At 30.3% G+C, this 22,686-nt stretch overlaps 1 protein-coding gene, 1 long non-coding RNA gene, 4 other non-coding genes and 1 pseudogene across 13 annotated transcripts; 5 read left to right on the forward strand and 2 right to left on the reverse strand.

Moving 5' to 3' along the window:
- Positions 1 to 1,206: 1,206 nt before the first annotated feature.
- Positions 1,207 to 5,538, reverse strand: LOC127256313 (uncharacterized). 4 transcript variants are annotated; one of them, XR_007839835.1, is made up of 5 exons: positions 5,376 to 5,538; positions 2,056 to 2,337; positions 1,618 to 1,724; positions 1,423 to 1,529; positions 1,207 to 1,320 (listed from the first exon to the last, which is right to left on the reverse strand). It is a non-coding gene; the product is annotated as an uncharacterized LOC127256313 (long non-coding RNA). The 4 variants fall into 4 exon arrangements; XR_007839836.1 differs by lacking the exon at positions 1,618 to 1,724; XR_007839833.1 differs by having other exon boundaries at positions 1,207 to 1,529.
- TRNAP-UGG (transfer RNA proline (anticodon UGG)) lies at positions 4,108 to 4,179 on the forward strand. Its single transcript has one exon. It is a non-coding gene; the product is annotated as a tRNA-Pro (tRNA).
- Positions 5,539 to 6,875: 1,337 nt separating the features above from the next.
- On the reverse strand, positions 6,876 to 14,498 carry LOC127256324 (uncharacterized). 5 transcript variants are annotated; one of them, XR_007839838.1, is made up of 4 exons: positions 14,382 to 14,447; positions 9,274 to 9,356; positions 8,545 to 8,600; positions 6,876 to 7,415 (listed from the first exon to the last, which is right to left on the reverse strand). XR_007839838.1 is itself a non-coding variant. In XM_051282293.1 (4 exons), the coding sequence occupies exons 1-4, from the start codon at positions 14,465 to 14,467 to the stop codon at positions 7,083 to 7,085; spliced, it is 381 nt and encodes a 126-aa protein (XP_051138250.1). In that variant the 5' UTR covers positions 14,468 to 14,498; the 3' UTR covers positions 6,876 to 7,082. The 5 variants fall into 5 exon arrangements, 2 of the variants coding, with proteins under 2 accessions (XP_051138250.1, XP_051138258.1); XM_051282293.1 differs by lacking the exon at positions 9,274 to 9,356 and having other exon boundaries at positions 6,876 to 7,239; positions 7,334 to 7,415; positions 14,382 to 14,498; XM_051282301.1 differs by lacking the exon at positions 9,274 to 9,356 and having other exon boundaries at positions 6,876 to 7,259; positions 7,334 to 7,415; positions 14,382 to 14,498.
- TRNAP-UGG (transfer RNA proline (anticodon UGG)) lies at positions 7,891 to 7,962 on the forward strand. The gene has a single exon. It is a non-coding gene; the product is annotated as a tRNA-Pro (tRNA).
- Positions 11,372 to 11,443, forward strand: TRNAP-CGG (transfer RNA proline (anticodon CGG)). The gene has a single exon. It is a non-coding gene; the product is annotated as a tRNA-Pro (tRNA).
- Positions 12,854 to 12,925, forward strand: TRNAP-UGG (transfer RNA proline (anticodon UGG)). Its single transcript has one exon. It is a non-coding gene; the product is annotated as a tRNA-Pro (tRNA).
- An 892-nt stretch (positions 14,499 to 15,390) lies between the features above and the next one.
- Positions 15,391 to 17,814, forward strand: LOC127252988 (ABC transporter B family member 11-like; annotated as a pseudogene).
- Positions 17,815 to 22,686: the final 4,872 nt, after the last annotated feature.

Below are 22,686 nucleotides of genomic sequence, written 5' to 3' on the forward strand. Positions count from 1 at the left end.
TGAGGAATTCTAAATCTAGAGGAGACTGGATCATTCTCGGCGCCCATATTATAACTCTCTCTCGGGTCGGCGCCAGAACCAGAAGAGACGTCCGCACGAGTTTTAACTTATGTCATATTTTTTTTTATTTGAGACTGTTAAATAACTATTATTTTTTAAACATACATTTTATTTTATTTTATTTTTACTCTTTATTTATTTATTACTTTTAATCTCTACTTTCATAAAAAGGATAAATTTGTCATAAAATAATAAATTTGTCAATTTATATCAAAAAATAATTACCTAAAAAATAGTGCAAATATACTTTAAGACAATCATAAATGGACAAAGAAAGTATTATATTATATTCACATTTCTATTAATTTTTTTAAAAAATATATTACTATATTATAATTTTTTAAATTTAATTAAACTAATTAGTTATACTCCTCTTAATTCTTAAATTCAGTACTACATATATTGAAAATCTTTGCCGATTTTCCAAAAAAAAAAAAAATTAATTATTGAATGTTCAAAATTTAGTGAGTTTATGAAATAACAATAGTGTGTTATTTGTTTATTTGTATTTTGTTTTTTTAAAAAAATTTAGTGATATAAAAAAAAATATCTAGAAAAAACATTTGTCTTTAAAATATACACATTTTAAATATAATAATATATGGACTCTTGATATACATTATAAACCATTCAAATATGACTTTATAAAGATCGAATAAAATTGATTGGACAAACAAATTCCCACCCCAAAAAATAATAGTATTTGCTACTATTTGTATATAAAAGTATTGTTTATTGGTATTTTAAATTCAATAAATATTTTTGTGTATGATATAACAAATTAAATCACAAAATATAAATAACTCATGACTGTGTTCATTCAATTGATGCAATTCCCAATAAATATTATTTAAAAATATAATATATACAAAAATACAATATATATATATTTTATTCATTCACAAAAATCAATTAATTCAGTATATATAGGACACATACAATTTTTCATAGTTAATATAAAAAATAATTTTTAAAGGAAAAGGGACTCAGTAACCCAAAGTGAGTGGGTTCTTGCCCCTTCGAGTATAGACATTGGGCTGACTTGGGCCCTAACTAGTAACAAGCACCATTTGTGGAACCATGACATGAGATGATGCAATATTGACTGTTATAATCGAAATTCAAGCTCTAGGTGGAGATTCATGATATCCAAACATTTTCCAAGTCACATTACATACCTCAAGTAAAGGGATGCCCTGCCTTTCAACAACCACCAATAATGTATTACATAAAATACCACAATCTCGTCCCGTAGATGACCTGGTGGTGTACAAGTGAACACTTTCGGATAGCGAATAAAAAAATAAAAAAAGCACCATCTCAATTTTACACAGCCAATTCTTCTTGAAAGAGCACATTTACCTGCCAGGCCTTGTTGATGAGATCTAATATGTTGGTATTGATTTTCCAAATGACAATGTCGGGTTATTTCCATGCAACTCTCCGATGAAATGGCGCTCCAAAATGTCCTACATGTGACATGTAAGATAGATCATTTAGCCAATATGACCATAGTAGATGGCAATTTAGATGAAAAACTTTGTACTAGTCACTGACTCTAATCCAGACAAGAAAGAAGATTAGTTAAAAGCACATCATCTCATTTTTCAAAGTGAGCCCCCGTTCTCCCATCTGAGTCGCCTTTGTAACTGGATCCCAATTATCTGAATTCACATATATGGTTCAAAGTTTGCACATTCACAATGTAGCACTCTAAATAAGAAGGTGATATGCATACTAAGGGTGTGTTTGTTTGAGGGATTTGTTTGGACTTCCACTATTCATCCTATTTTTTCCCCCTAAAAACATCAAATCAAACACCTATTTTTTATTTTTTATATTATACTAAAAATCAATTTTACATTCAAAACATCACATCAACACCTATTTATATCACATCATACAACTATTCAAATTTAAAATTTTTACTATTCAAATCCCAACTCAAAATCCAAACCCTCAAACAAACACACCCTTAGAGTTACGAGAGAATACCTAAAGGAAAACTTCAACCTGTTGTAAGGAGTGTTTTTGGCTACACTTTGAGATGGAAAACTATTGCACCTTGTTTTTTAGGTGACATATACCAAACTCAGAAGCAACTCTTTTCAACAGGTGCTATCCCTTGGTTTCCAAGCCACATGCTTTGGGTATGCGATTAGCAACTAGGCTTGTTAGGGTAGATTTCTAGGTAGTCCACCTCACTTAGCTTCTTCAAACTCCAGAATGGATTCCATCTTACCACCTCTTAGCCTTTGCATATAGCAAAAGCATTTCCTGGGAAACATAAAAATGTCATGTCGGCTAAAAAATTCTATCTTGTATCCGATTAAACATAAAAGTGGCTTATATTTTATTTTACGACAAGTTGCAACCTTGTAATTGATTCCAGGAATCAAATCAGTAACTAAGTAGGCTCGATAAAGTTCTCTGTGCACATTAGAGTTTACCCGTAGATAAAGATCTTACATGATAAAAGATTCATAAGTTAAAGGGGAACTACAGTGGGAAAACCAAACGATTAGCCACAAGACTGAAGCAATGAAACTAAACCAAAAAACACCCTTTTGTGCAATTTAGCCTATAAAATGTTTTCATTGTATTATAAGGAAAGGTTAAAGAGACTAATACACTGAACCACACATGATATAACCAACCAATGGGCAAGCCTACAAGCTTATCACACAGTAAGCATAATTAATATAAATACACATTATTAGGCATTTGGTCTAGTGGTATGATTCTCGCTTAGGGTGCGAGAGGTTCTCGGAATGCCCCACTTTTTAACAGGTTAAACCATTTACAATAGATGCATCCCCCTGGAGTTGGTATATATACTAAAACAGCTGTGTAAAATTTTTATACTATCTCATTTTAGTAGATTGCTGCATTTTATAACCCTGTTCTTTATATGTGCCAAAGTCAATTACAGACAGAAATTACTTTGGAGCAAAAGAAAGCCAAGATGCAATACCTTTATACTTCCATAGCTTCATAATTTATGCATCGTTGTAGAGATGGTGAAAAAACTAAACAGCAGTGGCCGCATCTACGCTACTGCTAACATCTACCAGTTTCCAGAACTTGGAATCCATTCACTCAACTCACATTAAAGATTAAATAATATCAAGTCAACCAACAGATTTAACATATTTTAGGTAAAACAGAATATGGATCTAGTGGATAAGCAATTAAGCATAGTCCATATAAATAGCAGTAGAAAATAACTCAAAGTTTGTTAATAAACCAAACCAGGGCCTAGTCACCATAATAAATTTAGGGATTAATAGAAGTATTAGGGGTCTAGATATCGACCAACTTAGACTGTCAACAAAGCCAAAGTGATGGAGAAAACAAAATTGAAGCACCATTTTCCATAAGTTACTGAACAACCACGTAGATCATATTTGATAGAAATCTCTCAGCTGACAGCATAGAATGCTAACTTTAGCAGCTGATTTATTGCAAGTGTGAAATTAAATATAGCAATTTTCTCCAAAATTTTGGCAAAGAGCGAGGTAAGCAATTCAGACAATGAACAAATGTTTTCAAATTAACTTGGTATCTCTTTAAAGTAAGCCTATTCAGATAAGCCATTATCATTTGGAAGTAATATAAGCCAGTTGAACCTTCCAACAATAATATAATCCAAATACAACGGAAAGAGCCACTATGCAGAGTGCTGAAACAGAAATTCAGCACTGTGAACTAAGTGTCACCTAGTTGAAGTAGTCCAAAGATATAGGATACTTCTGGTTCATCTGGAGAAAAAATATCAGAAGTAAAGTATATGGAAAGATCATGTTCGGAAAATTAAAAATGAGATGCTACAAATCAAAAATCTGTTACCAATTTTTTTTTTTTTTTTTTGGTTTGGACAATGTAATATTAGAACCACTCAGAACAATATAACTGTTGAATGATATTTATCTTCCAAGCATTTATCAGTGATTCAAATTGGCTATAATAGAAAAACTGAATATATAAACAATCAATAGGCATGGCCACAGGTTTATCATGCAACAAGCATAATCACCTTACATAGTTGGGCATTTGGTCTAGTGGTATGATTCTCGCTTTGGGTGCGAGAGGTCCCGAGTTCGATTCTCGGAATGCCCCACTAACCAAGTTCATGATTTTTTTTTTAATCAGCTTTACAATATTTTAAACCTTATTTATGCAAACTAAACCACTAAATTAGATTTGCAAAACCAAACCAACCACTACTTAACCTTTATTTCACATGTATAGTTATTATACAAGATGTATCATATAACCTCAGCCATATCAACTAAACAGCTATTGTAAGCTATTTACCCTTTTATACTAATGCTGTATTTACACAGTTTTCACAACTTGGCATCATTTTGCTCAACTTAGTTTTCCAGAAAGACAAAAACCTATAATACAAAGTCAACCTAAAAACAAAGACAAATAATAAAGGTAGTACAAATATTGTTAATAAGCTCATAATGAACTTTCAAAAGCGTTACGCAGATCACTTTGTCAAAGCACTTAATTCCAAAACTACCAGCCTAATGGATCTAGGTTGACTCTACAGATAAAGAACATGACATTACAGAAAATAAAAAAATAAATTAAAAAACCCAGATGTACAGATTAAGCAGTGGAAACCAAACATACAGTCTAGTGGTATGATTCTTGCTTTAGGAACAAGAGATCTAAGCTCAATCTTTAAAATGCCCCAAGTAGTTGCTTCATTGATTCTTACAATGTGAAATGCATCCTTCTTTATGTTTTCCTAAGCTACACATTATTTCAATTTTGTATTTCGACTTCAACGTTTCCTTGAATATTATAGCTAAAATCAAAGTAAACCTTGTTTTCAAAACGAGCACTGAATATGACAGCTTCAACAAAGATCACTACAAAACACAGCCCACATTTCACACATATATTCTTAACAACAAGTAGTTAGTAAATATGTAATAACGCGGAGCATAACTACATATTATCTGATACAATAAATCAACATAAACCCACGATCCAGTTAATTTTTTATTTTAATAATCAAGGGCTACACATAGTGAGGTCGTCGGGCATTAAATTGTTTGAACAGTATAACCCTATAAAATACTGCGCAACGTGCTTATAGCTATCATTAAAAAATTAACATCAACAGCAACAATAAATACGAATCGGCTGGAAATTAGGACTCACAGCATGACAATGCAAGATGAATTAGATACATCGTCTGTACAAAAATTAAATATAATACGAAACTTGCACAGAAAGAAGTGGGGGATGACCCACTTGCAAACTACTCCAGTAAAGTAATTCTCTGAAAATCTTACCTTCTTCGGCAGACTTCTCCTAGCTTCCAAGACGCGAATACAAAGGAAAGGAAAGGTATGGAGTAAATGGGTACACGAATCGTCGAAGTTCATACTCGAATCGAATGTGGGAGAATCGCTTAAACGGCGTCGTTAGAAGCAGGCATCCATATTCATCAATTTAAGTAGGGCGTGTTTGTCTGTATTTAAATTTGAGATTATGTAAAGTAAATATGTATTTGTACCCTAATATTTTGAATATAAAATAATTTTTTTTAATAATAAAAATGTAAAATGTAATACTCCCTCCCCATATTTATTTTTTTATTTTACTCTGTCCTATAATAACAAAGTATTTATTTTTTTAGTAGATGTAACATTACAAATATCATTATAACTTACAATATATTACACAAATATTATTACATTTATATCATATATACTAATAAGGATATTTTAGTTATTTCTCCTTTATTTCTACTATATTCTAATATAATATTAATATTTTTAAAATTACTTAAAAAAAAACAAATGGATATTTAATTTCGATATTTAATTTCGGGGGAGGGAGTTTTTTATTTGAAAGCAATAAAAAATTGGTAAGTTTTTATAAAAGAAAAGTGTATTTCTTTTTTTTAACACAAATATTTTTTACTAATTTGGTTACATCTATTTTTTTATTTTTATTTTTTTTTGTAGCTTTTTACCCATACTTGACAATTAAGGGTTAATTGATTAATTGTTGATTTGACTACATGATATATTAATTATTTGTGTTAGAATGCTTAATAAAATAATTATTTTCTATTAGTTGTTTATAATGACAGTTAAGAAAAGATTTTTATATTTATTTATAGAATATTAAGTTGTAGCTTTGTTTAGTGTAGGAATGCATTCGGTCGGTTTTCAATTTTTGAATTTGAAAAAATTGAAAGCGAAGCTAAACAAAAAATTTTCGAAACTAAAGTTTGATTTTCTTTGGTTTAGAACTGAACAAATCTATTTTATTTTTAGAAATAATTTGATGGATTAAAAATAAAATCAAATAATTCATAATAAGCCAAGAAAACAACTACATCACAAGCCTAACATAAATGCATTATCATTCAAATTCCAAAAATCAGTATCATGTCCATCATTCAAGCTTCAAAAGTGAAATAAATCTTTGTAGGGATTGGATTTGTGATCGATTTTCTATATTAAGATTCAAGTTGAATGACCTTCGGATTCTTCAGTTGCCTTTTTGCTTCACAATCTAGAAAGTTTGTTAGATGATGCAACACAATTAGAAGTTGTGTTAGCATATAAGTGACCTAGGGTTCGTCAAAATTCCAAAGGTTGATTTTTTTTTTCGGGAAAAAAAAAATTTGGAAAAACTTGGGCGACAAAAACACTCTTGGAAACTCAAAATCCAACAACTCTAACCTGATGGATTCACACATATTGGCAATGATCGGGCTATCAACAAAGCCGATACTAAATCGAAATTTTAGGACAACCTACAAGTGCGAAACTCACAAGTTTTAGAGATAAAGTTCTCAATGGACTGCAATTATCACTTGCATATTCCCGTGTTTGTATTACAAGAGAGGGACTATTTATAAACCTGGCTTTACAACATAAGTCCCTAAAATATGACAAAATTAAGATATAGGGAAAAAGTATAACATATAAGGCAAAGAATACTGTACCAAAGTCAAATGGCAATCCTGCACGCTGGGAATGATTTCAATGTTCAGCGACCTCCAAAAGCATGCCGGTAGTAGGTGTAGTCTGTAAGTTGACCTTTGTCACCTTCAGCAAGTGTTGCCAATTCTGTCGCAGATGATGAGCAAGAGAGGGCTTGACTTGCCATCGGAAAGCATTGGTGGCAACAAGGGCAAGTCTGATCAAGCCAGGTTGTTGCTAGAGTATGGAATTATGAAGGGGCAATCACAACCATGGTTGAATGAAGGGAATGGTTCAGAATGATATTTTACCTAGTTGTTGAATTCCAATCCTTTTGCTCGGCCCCAACAACATGGAATGTTCCATTACTCAAAATGCCAAATCCCAAGTTATCTGCTAGTTTGGGAGGTTTTCCATATTGGATAACAGCAAAGTCAATATAATTCAGATGTAAATAGTAATACATCCTCCAATCACGAAGAACAAAGCAAATTTCATAATTCTATAAGGTAAGATTTTTTAAGAATACAACAGCTAGATATTCCAAATGAAGTTTTCTAAGCACATCAGATGTAGAGGGCTCACAGAATCAAAATTCCAAGTTAAAAAATAACCACATTTGGAAATAACGAAAATATTCGCAGAACCAAACAATGCAGCCAAACCCACAACACTTTTGATTGACATTCATTTCTACAGAATAGTGCATCTGCTGAGGACCATATAACAGAAAATCATTTCCATCCTCTGAATTTTGTATTACTATTGAAAAGGTTGAATGGTGTAGTACACTGAAATTACAAATGATAAAACAAATAGGAAAGCCTACCTTCTTATCATACAACTAACATGATTGACACACATAATCGGGCATTTGGTCTAGTGGTATGATTCTCGCTTTGGGTGCGAGAGGTCCCGAGTTCGATTCTCGGAATGCCCCAGATATTATTGATCCTACAGTTTTTTATTTAATTCTTTTTGGCCTGTAGCATGTTTAACACATTTAACAACATTGTGTTATTTAAAAGTAAAGTATTCAAGAAAAATCAATCGCTATGGGTGAACAACCTGTACCTAAGGTTTAAAAAAATTTAAATATTATTACTCAACCTCACCAGCCAAGCAATGGTCATGCTATAGGTAGTGGCAAATCCATCAATGCAATATAATTACAAAGCAATCGTGTCAGTAGGACGGGTGCACATATTAACTAGGTATCTATCTTAAGTACGCTTATTCTGATAGAAAACTAATATGTGGAAATAATTCTGCAAAACCTGCACAGTTTAGCTAATAAACTAAAGTAGAACACCTTTTTCACTTGCCTCTGAGATCAGTTCTGGATCAGAGTAGCTAATTGACTAGGCTGCATTTTATTGAAGTGTTCTAAAGCTCAAGGGTATGCTTAATCCATGCAAATATCAAATTTCATGTAAGGATCACTATTAGATCAAACCAGTTACACAACCAAGCAACTATAATAGGATGATACACATTAAAAAAGATTGGCATAAAATCTTACAGTTTGAGAACTCAATATTGTTGACACCATATGATTCCGATAATAATGTAGGAAACCTGTTGAATATATTAAATAAATACCAACAAAAAGAATGTCAGAGCCGCTGTAAAATGCTGTAAAAAAAAGTTCTTCACTGTAACACTGAAATATGGTGTGACTAAGTATTCTAGAATCCTAGAATGTTCCATGTTGGTCAAGAGTTATGATATTAAAATTCAAAACTACATCGAAAACCAATGTTTAAAAAATCACAGATCATGTTTTAATCAAACCCAATGTCTTTTTAGAAAACAATTGCCTGTTTTAGTGGGAAAATTGACATGTTAGAATTATATCAGACAAGATCATTAAAGAAAAGGGTCAAAGAAACTAGCACACAAACTAAAACTGATATAAGCAACTAATCCACAAGGGCATTTGGTTTGGAGGTATGATTCCCACTTTGGGTGCAGAGTCCCAAGCTTGATTCTAGCAATGCCTTGTCTGAACAAGTTAATGCATTTTCTTAACTGCCTTTCTTCAATTAACTCTTAATTTTAGAATGCGATTTATGCAAACTAAAGTCAACTATGGACATAAAGCAATGAATTCTAAAGCCAAGTAACTCCACATATACACTTGATTCATATATATATACATGTGTGTGTATATATACATATAATAAAATAAGCATAAGACAAACAGTTGAAAACAGGATAGTAGGTGAATGGGCATTTGGTCTAGCCGTACCCGTATGATCATTGCTTTTTGTGAGAGAGGTCCCATGTTCGTCTCTTCAAATGCCCCATTTAAACAAAGTATATTTGTAGAAACTACAATTATCAGTTACCATATGAATTAGTTAGTTCTTACATGCTAGCAATATATCAACAAAAGTGTAAATTCTTGGCAATGACTGTTTCCTGAGAAAGTTCCTTTTTTCGATTTTATTTTATTTCTTTGATTTAGTTGTTCTCCAAGGGGCCTAAATTTAGCAATTGATGAGCTAAAAGCAATAATAGACATCTAATTGATTGCAGATCACTTTAAATATTAGAGGGACGGGAAGCTCCATGGTAGGCAACACTTTGTTTCTTGTAACCTAGGCTTCAATGAAGTAATCCTTCGTGGCCACTGATTATATTGTAAAAATTGAGCATTTGGTCTAATTGTATGATTTCCACTTTGGGCAGACGTAATTTATATGATCTTACAATTTTATTAGTTCCCAGTTTCCCAGTCTTCCAATAAAACATTAAATAAATCAGAGGTAACTCAAATCATTAGTAAGTATGTTTCCAAATTTGTTTGTTTTTTATTTCAAACCAAATTTTACACTATTCGGTCCATAAGATTTTCAATAAAATATACTATTTTCTCTCACAAAATATTACATCAAAATACTATTTAAATCAAACCTCAAATCAAAATTTAAAACTCAAATCAAAACCAAAACACAAATGTTCCAGAAAATTAAAATAAATCATGAGGATTCATATATAAAATACTTTTACCACCACAAAAGCTCGCAGACAGCAAATAAATACAAAACAATTGAGATGCTGGCAGAGGTCATACCTATTAACACGTACTACATATATGTTTATGATACTACCCTATACTTTTAACAATAAAACTGTCAGTACACTGAGTGACAGTAATAAGAAAATCAACATTATTAAATTAGTGCATGTGAATCTCCAGAAAGAAGATGCTCTACATTATGTTTTTTAAAAAGTCAACTTTTAGATTGGAATAGTATCTCAAGGTATCATCTATAAAATATCACCCTTAGTAAGAAGTATTAGAAAATAGCAAAATCATCTATATTTCAAATAAACCATAAATTAACTTGTATTTATACTTTTTCTAATGTGAATTTTGAAGAGGGACGGAAATCAGAGTATAAGAGAATTTTGCATTTGTGCACTAGTAAATGGTATACATATTGAATATTTAACTATTAATGCATGCATATCCTGAGAATATATTCAACGGATGCTATGAAAGATAATTGTTTACAGGAAATAATTCCCGACTTTGACAGATGCTATCTTATAAACCAAAGGAAGCCTTGTCTTAGTTCCCCTCTAAGAGATCAAATCAACATTGGATTACTGAAGCCCATGAGGCCCTGTTACAAACATTGCATGTATTTTTTATGATATCACCTTTCAACATATGAGAAAAATAAAGGCATTATCCACTGTTAGTCACCAATGGTATAAATCCTTATGTATCAAATACTATGTAACCAAGCAAAGCAACCCAGTTGCAACCAGACATGAGACATGTAATGGCAGTCGTACATTACAACCCAAGCTTTCAGACACATTGGGATACTTTTAGATATTTGTAGCAATAAAGCAATTAAATTCAGATAAAATCACCAAAATATTGTACAATAAATAAATAAAGGAGCTTCCAAAACTTATTATAAAATCAGTCACCTTAGGCTAGATAAAGTTTTCTGTAATCTGTACACATCAGAGTCTTTCTGTATATAAGATCTTATAGAATAAAAAAAAATTCAAAATTTACAGAAAGATTACAACGGAAAAACCAAGGAATTAGTTGCAACACTGAAAACAATGCAACTAAACCTAAAACCAACCTTTTTCCTGACCATTCTTTTGAATAGTGTAAACTATTTAAGACTGTAATCCATGAATCATATAAAACCTAGGTTTGTATAATAAAGAAAAAGGTTGAAAAGGTTCCGATCAAAAAAGAGAAAAAGGTTGAAAAGGCTAATACACTACACCACAATTCATATATAATCAACCAATGTGGAAAATCCTACAAGCTTATCATGCAATAAGCATAATTAATATGCATATACATGATCGGGCATTTGGTCTAGTGGTATGATTCTCGCTTCGGGTGCGAGAGGTCCCGAGTTCGATTCTCGGAATGCCCCGCTTTTCGGTTAAAGTGCATTTTTCTAACTGACTTCTTCAATCACCCATAATTTTTCATATTATGTCCACCAAAGCCAATCACACAGACAAATCATCACTTATCAAGTATTATAAAATCCAGAAAAATGCTTATTTAATCACAATATCTTCTACTAATATATATGCACCAAAGTCAATTACAGACAACAAATAATCACTTATGGAACAAAAGAAAGCCCAGATACAATTTCTTTTTACTTTCATAGTTCTTAATGCATCACCCTAGAGTATGTGTAAAATAAACAGGGGTTGCAGTATTTATACTTAGGCTGGCATCTACCAATTTTCAGAACTTGGAATCAATTTACACAAGTTACTTTTAAGATTATATAATTTCAAGGCAACAAACATATTTTAGGTAAAACACTCAAGGATATAATGAATAAGCATAGTCTATATGAAGAGCAGTAGAAAATAGCTCAAACTGTGTAAAGAAAAAACCAAACTAGGACCTAGTAATTACCATAAATTAAGGGAATTGATAGCAGTATTAGAGCCCTGTGGGAAAGAGTTATATTAAAGAAATTGATCAACTTAGATTGTCAGAAAAGCCAAAGTGATGCAGAAAAAAAAATTGCTACACCATTTTCGTAAGTTACTTAACAATCACATGGATCAAATTTGATAGAAATCTCTCAGCTGAGAGTACATGGATGCTTTGACTTTGGCAGTTAAACATCTGCAAGTGTAAAAATTGATCATAGCAATTTTCTCAGTTGATACAGACAAAGACCAAAGATAGGCAATTGTTGGACTTCCAAAGGGTTACACAAATAACTTTGTTCAATGAACATCAAGCAGATCCAGAAGATTGTGAATGAAAAGAAAAAATCAATAGAATTTGAAATTTTGGTCAGGAAAATACATACCTTAAAGAAAGAGGTATACATCCTATAGCACAATTTTGTTCTTATTTGGATATATTGGCCTTAATAAATTCTTTGCAGTTTATTAAATAAAAGCTATGCTAAACATCTAATGATCACAGAAAAACAAATTGAAAAAGATAGGGCAGGGCACTCCACCATGAGGAATTCCTTTGTGCATGTTTCCGTGCAAACAAGTGTGTTGTCTAGTTAAAGTAGTCTAAGAATATATGAAACACACTATTCATTTAGAGCACAAATGATCAGAAGTCAATTATTTAGGGAAAGCAAAAAAGTTTGAAAATGAAAAAGGAGACGCCACAAAACTAAACTCTACGACCATCCTTTTGATGGAGAAATACAATATCAGAACAATAAAGATCTAACTTTTGAAGGTGTTCTTTTACTGAAAAGTTCAAATGAACTAATACACAAAATGAATGATGTAAACATCAATAGGCATGTCCATAAGTTAATCATGCAACATAGTCAGCATACACAGTCGGGCATTTGGTCTAGTGGTATGATTCTCGCTTTGGGTGCGAGAGGTCCCGAGTTCGATTCTCGGAATGCCCCGAATAAACAAGTTAATGATCCTTTTTTTTTTTTTTTAACAGCCTTCTTTAATATCAACCTAATAAAAAAGTCAACTGCTAAAGCAAGCATACCACTGATTCACCTTTATTTTATTTCATACAAGGTGTATCATTCAACAGCAGCCATATCTAAATCATTTACACTTTTATGCTACTGCTATTATCTAGACAGTTTTTCACAAATTGGCATCATTTTGCCCAACTTTGTTTAAGAAATATATAATATAGCCCAACCAACAGAAGTTAGATATTTTAGGTTTCAGTAGTATGGATATAATAAATATTCATAGTATAATCTTAATAACATCAGAACATAACTCAAAATCTAAAAGGAATCAAACTGGATCCATTAGTAAAGACAGAGAAGTTAGGAATCAACATCTATATCCGGATCCAGTTTTAAATTGAAAATAAAATGGAAACAAATACAGATTTAACAAGTGGGCTAAAACCAAAATGGATGGAGAAACATAGATAAGGTAATTTTCAAAACTACACAACAATGGCTTGATCCACCATTCAACAGAGATCTACAAGCTGATAAACATTAAGATGATTTCTCTAGGAGCAGATCACTTATTATGAGTACATAACAAGAAAGTAACATAGCACTCTACTGAAACTATCACTGGTGTGATGCTAACAACAGTGGCACATACTACAGTTAGCACAAAAGTTGTTAATGAGAACATATTGAACTTTCAAAAAGGGTTACACAGGTCACTTTGTCAAAGCACTTAATTCCACACCTACCAACATAATGGATCTATTATAAGACTCTACAAATTGAGAACATGAAATAAAAAATTTTTACAACAAAGAAATGCCAGAAGTACAAATTAAGTATGGGCAACTGAACATTCAGTCTAGTGGTATGATTCTAGAGTTGGGAACTGAGGTCTAAGCTCAACAATTAAAATGTCACAAGCCATTTGTTCATATATTTTTCACAATACGAAATGCACCCTTATTGTGTCTTTTCAACCCAACACTCTTTCAATTCATTTTGACTACAATGTTTCGTTGAATAATATAAGGTGAATCATAGTAAACATTGTTCTCAAAATGAGCACTGGATATCACAGCTTCAACAAAGATCACATCGCTATTTAACACCACACCCAGATTAAGTAGGCAATGTAAAGTGGCAGCAGAACCACATGTAATCTGATACAATAGAAACACAAACACAGATTCGGTTCATTGTTATTTTAATAATGAAGGGCTACACATAGCGATGGTGTCGGGCAGTAAATGGTTTGAACAGCAGCAATAAATATGAATCGGCTGGAAATTAGGAATCATAGCACGACATACCAGATTTAGACGTTATTGTGAATACAATAATTTAATATAATACGAAATTTGCACAGAAAGAAAAGGGGCCGAATCCACTTGCAAACTTACTCCATTAAAGTATTTCTCTAAAATCTTACCTCCTTCGGCAGACTTCTCCGTTCGTTTCCGACTCGCGAATGGAAAAAATAAAATAACTTAAATAAAATGAATCGTGGAAGTTCATGCTCGAATATGTAGAGCATCGCCTAAACGGCGTCGTATGTAAGTTCAAGGGTCCCGTCCAATCTCTGCCATAAAAATACACCATTCGTTTTTTTACGATAATTAGTTAATAATTAAAAAAATATAATAATAAATAATTATAATATAATAAAATAATTATAAATTAAACTTAAAATAATTAAATAGTTTAATTAAAATTTAAAAAATTATAAAATATAAAAAATAGTTAAAATGTATAATTATTAAAAAGAAATGACAAATTATGACGAAAATAGAAAATATTGACCAAGATGAAATAACAAAATCGTTGAACAAAGTCAGCTACAGTTTTTCTTTTATTTTTTCTCTTTAATTTTAAATTATTTATTAATTTAAATATATGTATAAATTATATGTTTTTTTTATTTTTGTCAATATTTTATTTATAATAATTTATTTTTATATATTTATATTAAATATTTGATATTATTTGTAAATTTTAAAGAATTATAAAATAATATACTACATATAAAATAGAATATATATAGATTTTTTTTATTTTTTTTTACATGCAAAAATAAATTTATGATTTAAGATGAATAATTTAGGATTTGTTTTTTTAACAAAAAAATTTATAACGCATTTCTCTAAAATAATCAATATATTATACAAACTTATTATTTTTATATTATCTATATAAATTTTATATACAGGGCATAAAAGAATTTCTTCAAAGAAAAACACAAAACAAGCACACCCTTAAAATTTTATAAACTTCATTTGTGTTCAACTTTGTTTCAACATACAGGCACACATGTTGAATTGCTTGAGAATCCTGAGGCGGTTTATGCAAACCTTGTATCATCCCAAGAAGTCCTACACGAGCAAACAAACAAACATAAATGTGAAATCGACATGAACTCCAAGATATAATTTATTGAAACAATGCCATCAATGAAATATTTGGATTCTGAGTCATCTACAATGAAGAACACAGCCAGTGGCTTAGAGCAGATGTCAATTGATACACCTTCATCTAAAACATCAAAACAGAATCAAGAAGTTTCGATCTTCCAGCTTGCTTGTCTTAACAAGCCTGAGCTACCCGAACTAATAGCAGCAGCTGGATTCGCCGTTATTGCAGGTGCAATCTTGCCAATTTTCAGCTTAATAATGTATAAAATCATTAGCACTTTTTATGAAGCCCCACATAAACTGAAAAAAGATTCAAAATTTTGGGCTCTAATGATGCTTGTACTTGGAGTTACATCATTCATTGCTAATCCAGTGAGGTCGTATTTATTTGGTGTGGCCGGGAATAGGTTGGTTCGACGTATTAGACTAATGTGCTTTGAGAAAGTGATTCGCATGGAAGTAGGTTGGTTCGACAAGCCCGAGAACTCTAGTGGGGAGATCGGGTCACGGCTCTCTACAGATGCTGCTTTGGTTCGTCAATTGGTAGGCGATAACCTCTCACAGATTGTTCAGCAAGCAAGTTGGGAATTGTCCTTGGTCGCCCTTGCAATGACACCTATGATTGGATTTAATGGATATGTACAAATGAAGTCTAGGAAAGGATTTAGTATTAGTGCGAAGGTATATTTTCTAAACTCAAGAATCTGAATGTTGCATTTCATTTAAGATAACATCATTTATAAGTTATACTTTTGCTTGCTCGAAATAATTCCCTTCTATCAACTTTGCATGAGCTGTCCGAGTCTATATCATTTGTTGTTAATTTATGTGATGTGTTTGTATTATATTAATATAAATAATGTGCTGTCAATAGTAACGTCGTGTACTTTCTGTCAGTTTAATTATTGGATGTTGTTAAGCATAATACTAAAATTCAGCACTGTAGCTGCCGCCATATATATATATATATTGTAACTCTTTCAATGGAATAGATAATGGTTTTCTTCCAAAAGTCTTGTATCTTTGTTCTCAATCCTCCCTCCCCAAATCATAAATATTTTCTTGTATTTATTGTAGATCAAGTATGAGGAATCAAGTCAAGTTGCTAATGAAGCTGTTAATAACATAAGTCAACGGTGCTGGCTTCGGCTTATCCATATGCTTCTTGTAGTTGATCTACTCAATAATCTTCTACTCGGGAGCTCACTTTGTCGAGGATGGAAGATATACTGCCTCGGATGTTTTTTGTGTATGTTTTCTTGGTAATGTTATCGAGTCGTTCATTTTATTGAAGATGCTTTAATGCATATATAACTTCCCTGATAATACAGGTTTATTATGCTGTAAACATGGTGGCATTGGCGATATCCATATCGAGTTCATTCACCACAGATTTGAGCAAAGCAAAGACTGCAGCTGCTTCTGTATTTGCAATTTTGAAGAGCAAATCATGCATTGATCCTAGTGAAGATACAGGCACGATTCCAATAAGTATTGATGGAAAAATTGAACTCAAACATGTCTACTTCAACTATCCAACTAGGCCAAACATTCGGGTTTTGCAAGATCTTTCCTTGACAATTCACAGTGGCGAGGTGACAAATATTTTCGATGAAATTCCATAATCATCTTTGATTTTCATACATAAATATTCTACATTGACAATATATTGCAGATTGTTGCTCTAGTTGGGGAGACTGGGAGTGGGAAATCAACTGTGATTTCATTACTACAAAGATTCTACGACCCGAATTCGGGTGTCATTACAATGGATGGAATCGAGATACAAAAGCTCCAAGTGAAATGGCTAAGGCAACAAATGGGGCTTGTAAGCCCAGGGCCTATCTTGTTCAACAACACTATCGAGCCAACATTGCGAGCAGAAAGGGAGAAAATACAACCGAGGCAGAAGTCATAGCCGCGGCAAAGTCAGCAAATTCACATGAATTCATTAGCAGTTTGCAGCAGGTCATATTTCTTGAAAATCCAATGTCATCAATAAAAAAAAAAAAAAACTTAAATCGAAAACAATTGTTCCTTACATTTATTTTTAAAAAAATTTGAATACTTATTTGATGTGATCAATTGTTCCTAGGGATATGATACAATAGTAGGGAAACGTGGGATTCAGCTATCCAGGGGACAAAAGCAAAGAGTGGCTATTGCACGGGCCCTCGTTAAGAGCCCAAAAATACTACTCTTGGACGAGGCTACAAGCTCATTAGACGCCGAGTCTGAGAAAATAGTTTAACAAGCATTGGACAAGGTGATGAAGGATAAGACAACCATTGTAGTTGCACATAGATTGTCGACAATTAGAGGTGCAGATTCAATAGCTGCCTTTAAAAATAAAAGCATAGTCGAGAAAGGGTGCCACGACGCTTTAATGGAGATGAGCGACGGCGCGTCTACTCCTCTTTAGTGAGACTTCACACAATTACTACTTCATCATGATCAATCATTTTCATCATTCATTTTTCTAGCTTGTAATTAAGCATTTTAATTGTATCGACTCTTTGCTACATGTCACATGAAAACTCTGCCATGGAAGAAACCAGGATCTCACTTTTTTTTTTTTCTGTATCTTGTTTATTAAGTTTGCTGGTCTTTAGTACCAGAAAAAATATTAAATTTTAGATTTTATTTGATCTATTGATTTTCACAAGATGATGGATTTGATTAATTCTACTATGCTATTACTCTTTGTTGGGCTATTATTATTTTGTTAAATCCCCCAATCATTTTTCATATTATTATGTATTGAAAATTAATCAGTGTACTGTACCAATTATAAATTAATACAAACAATTAAATTAAAAAAATTGGTTTTAATAATTTAAAATCAATTAATATTAAAAAAAATGAAGCAATCAAATAATTATTATAATTTAAACAATATAGTATTACATAAAATTTTCTAATTTTTTTATGCTTAAAAGTATTTTTACTCACTTTCACCCAAAGATATAAATATAAATTGAACTAATTGATAAATATTATAGATGAATATGTTATTTTATATTTTTTGGAAAAAAAAAAAATTTAACTCAAATCACACTATTCATTATTTTTTTAGTTAAATTATAAAGTTAAATAGTTATTCCTTTTTATATTACAGTAAATATAATATTTAAAATAACATGTTAATATTGATTATATTATATTAAATAATTATTTAAATTTAAAATTTTATTATTTAAAATTCAATTTTGTATTTATCTTTTTGGAGAATAAATTAAATCCAAATTCGGAATTCTTTATTAACTATTTTATAAATATCTTTTTTTATTTTATTTTACACTGAAAAAAATTTAATTAAATATTATATCAAATCATTATTACAATTAAAACTATTATTATTTAAAACTCAAATATGTAATTTTTTTTTTGAAAAAAATAAAATAAAACCCAAGGAGTATTTTATTTATTTATTTTGAACTATACACTCTCAGCTCTAATCACTTTATTTTATTCATCTCAAATTCAAAACATCTATATCACTAAAGGATGGATTATATATCAATAATTGCAATTTAAAAGTTTTAAAAGCATTCCAAAGTCACTTTACTAAAATGTCTAAAATTTCAATATTTTATTCATCTTTCATCTGTTAATTAACTTTTTTTTTTAATATTTTAATAATATATATATAGAAAATATCGAACCCATTCATTGAGACCCACCATTGATTTGTTAAAATAATTTTGTTATGCATAAAATAATAATTAACTTTTATACCTTTTATATAAATAAAATTGAATTAAGTCTGGTAAGAGATAACTAGGTGGCGTACGGGTTGGACTTGTGAATATGAGGTTATGAGTTTTCTCAGGTCCACCACCTGCCACACATGATTCGCCTAGTGTGACTTTTCTGTCGAACCTGGTTTGCAGGTTTTGGGTTCGACCGGAAGTTTACCAGTGCATACTTTCGAGTAACGGCCGCGGGTTCTCATATTAAAAAAAAAAAAAAAAAATCCACTATGTCTTATTAGTGAAATCCTTATAGATTAGGTATCTCGGTTCGATTTGGAATGGGTGCAAAAAAACTATGGTTGCATTTGAGTTGATTTTTTTAAAAGTTTTAATTTTAAATTTGAATAGTAGTTTTTATATAATATTTTATAGGAATTTGTTAGGATTTCATAGTAAAAATGTGAAAATATTTTTTGATTGAATAACTTTTATGAGCGTATTTGTTCAGTATTCATAATTTTAAGTCTCTTATTGTAAAATTGAAAATTTATGAAGTATTATTTTTATTTTTATTTGTCCAAATATAAAGTAAATATTTATTTTTTTAGTAAATATGAACCCAACCCATGTTACACCTACTTTCACTTTTATACTTATTTACGTAAATATCATTACATTCATATTTTTTATCATAATATATTTGTCTTATATCAAAACTATAATTCATCATAATTGAAATATAATATTTTTGAAAATACTTGCTAAAAATAAATGTTTATTTTTAAATAGACGTAGAAATTTTTTTTTTTTTTACATTTTTGTTGATATTTATTATTATATATATATATATATTTTTCTTTGCTAATATTTTTTTTTAAAAAAAAATTGTATAAAAATAAACTAACTAAAGATACTGTATGTTTCAGATATCAATGCTACAATGACATAAGATAATCTGCATCATTCTCTTGTAAAATTCTATATTTTCTACAACTCTATGAAGAACTTTACTTTGTATGCTTGCAATTTTTATAAAATATACATGTTTTTTTTCAATAAAATATAACATTCAACTCACTATTTAATTAAAAAAGAGTAGAAAAAAAATCCAATAAAATATACATGTTTTTTTTCAATAAAATATAACATTCAACTCACTATTTAATTAAAAAAGAGTAGAAAAAAAATCCAATAAACAAATCCATAATAATAATAATAATAATAATAATAATACCCAGAGTTTATGGTTATTCAAATAATTCTATTAAATATGTTGTCAATTAATATATGTAAAGCTTGAGTTATAAAACAAATCTGAGTTTAAATATAAAAGTTGATATGTTTAGTTATTTTTTTCATAATTATTTTTTTACTATTAATAAAAAAAATTCTCTCTAAAAAATATAATACCTAACAAGGAGTATTTTTATTTTTAATGTAAATAATATGTTTTTTAAATATCTATTTATATTGTATTAAACATTTGTTTTCTATTAAATCTTTTAGTATTCCAAAACAACTAAAAAACAAATAAATCTTAATACATTAATTCAATGTGACTTTCCTATGATAGCAATATTTATTCATCAATAATTCCCTCATATTCTTTATAGATATTTCCATTTCATTCTCTTGATATTTATTTATTTTTTTAAAATAATAATAATAATTTTTTCAATTGCAAGAAAGCTATAATTGAAGTATGGTAATGATGTATGCAAAAGTTCCCTTATGTGGAATCCACATTAATAAAGTATTGGTTATATAAAATAAAGATAAAACAATTATAATTGAAACATATATTGTGTGTTTAATTGGTACATGTTTTTATTTAATATCTTAAATTTCTCAAAAAGAATATATTCAATGTAAATTGTTCATATAAAAATTATTTTCCCTTGAAAAAATGATAAATAAATCCTCATTTTTCGTTATGATTAAGATATATATATATATATATATGCATATATATTCATTAATTAAAACCATCAAGTAATTGTGTTTTTTATTGGATGCAGCAAATCATGTGTTAATCCGGTCAAGTCAGCATGGTACTGATATGATCAGGTCAGCATATGTTATATAAGTTATCATCCTATATTTATACCTAGGTCAGCATATGATGTGTTATAAAATAATATATGTTAGAGTTATAATATTATATATATTGTAGTATAAAATGCTTAAATAAATATAAATATATATTTGTCACCTCTATTGAATATGTTGATCCGATCGAATTAACACCATGCTAACTTGTTGATTCATGCTTTTTTTACCTTATTCAAAAAAAGAGCGTTTAGTTGACAAAGTTACTCCAATGTAATATGCTCTTTGTTTCATCTTATTCCATACTCACTTGAGGCTAGCATAGTTTCACACTTTCACTTATATATTATATTAGCTTGTGATAGCAAAAAATTGATACTTCTTAAGAATGTGATGGATAGACCATGCGAACAAAGAGGAAATGGAAAATCACTACGTAGGAAAAAAGTACGAAGACAATAAAAGAAAGAAACGAAAGTTGGAAGTTGAAAGTAAAGTGAAACGTCAAAATTATGCAATGTGAAGTTAGATTATCTAATGTTATTGTAGAACCCAAAAAAGACAAAGTTGTAATGCTTAAAAAAGACTACGCGAAATGATAAGAAGTGAAAAGAAATTGTCGAATGGAAGAATAAGTCACCAAATCAAGAGGAAAACCTTCTCCATGAACGGATCGGAGTTAAAAATTCTGAGGTATTTAATTTCTTCTCAAGAAGAAATTGTACTTTGTGCTAGTGTAGTGAGACTCAACTGGCGAATTTCTTAAAGATGTCGAGAGATTGTCAGGCCAGCAAAGGTGTTCGAGAAAGAATAATCTGACCCGTTATAAGTTAAAACTTTTGGACAACAAACATAACAAGAGTTAAGTGTGGACTTAATCAAAACCTAGCTACCAAAAAAATTATTGAAGGACAAGTTCACATTTGAATAATTTAACCTAAGAGTATCGTTTATTTGTCTATTCATGTTAATATAGATAAATTTTATGTGTCTGTGTTACAGGCCAACTTGCAATGTGCATATGTTAAAAATGCTCGTTTTTAATTTAAAATCACACCAGGTGGCCAAAAATTATTCATTTTCTACTTCCTTAATACTTTGGCCTCTTATTGGTATTGTTTTTCCATTGTCCATTTGCATCTTGACTTGGGACTATTTTAATTGCTTAAGATGTGTGTCACATGACACTTTTTACAACATTTATTAATTTGAACCACAAATATTTCCTTATACCACATATTTATAAGTTAAATTTATTTCATAATGGTGACGTCTCCGGGATTGGGCCATTGTTTGGCAATGAGCCTTGATTAGGTCATTATCTAAAGTTGATTACAGATTAAATGAATTGAATAGACATGTCAACAATAATTGTGCAAACTCGTGTTGACTTGTACGCCTGGCTCTGCGTGGCTTGCGGGCCGGGGTGTGACAATAATACTCTTATATGTTTATACTACATAATTATACTTTAAAATTATATCACACCAATTTTTTTTAGATATTAATGTTTTGTTAATTTCCATAACGTCAAATAATTTATTACACAATCTCAAGCATTGTTTTAATTAAAAAATTATAT

The sequence above is a fragment of the Andrographis paniculata genome, unplaced genomic scaffold (genome assembly GCF_009805555.1).
Source record: "Andrographis paniculata isolate CXL003 unplaced genomic scaffold, ASM980555v1 Contig12END, whole genome shotgun sequence".
In the NCBI taxonomy this organism is placed as follows: domain Eukaryota; kingdom Viridiplantae; phylum Streptophyta; class Magnoliopsida; order Lamiales; family Acanthaceae; genus Andrographis; species Andrographis paniculata.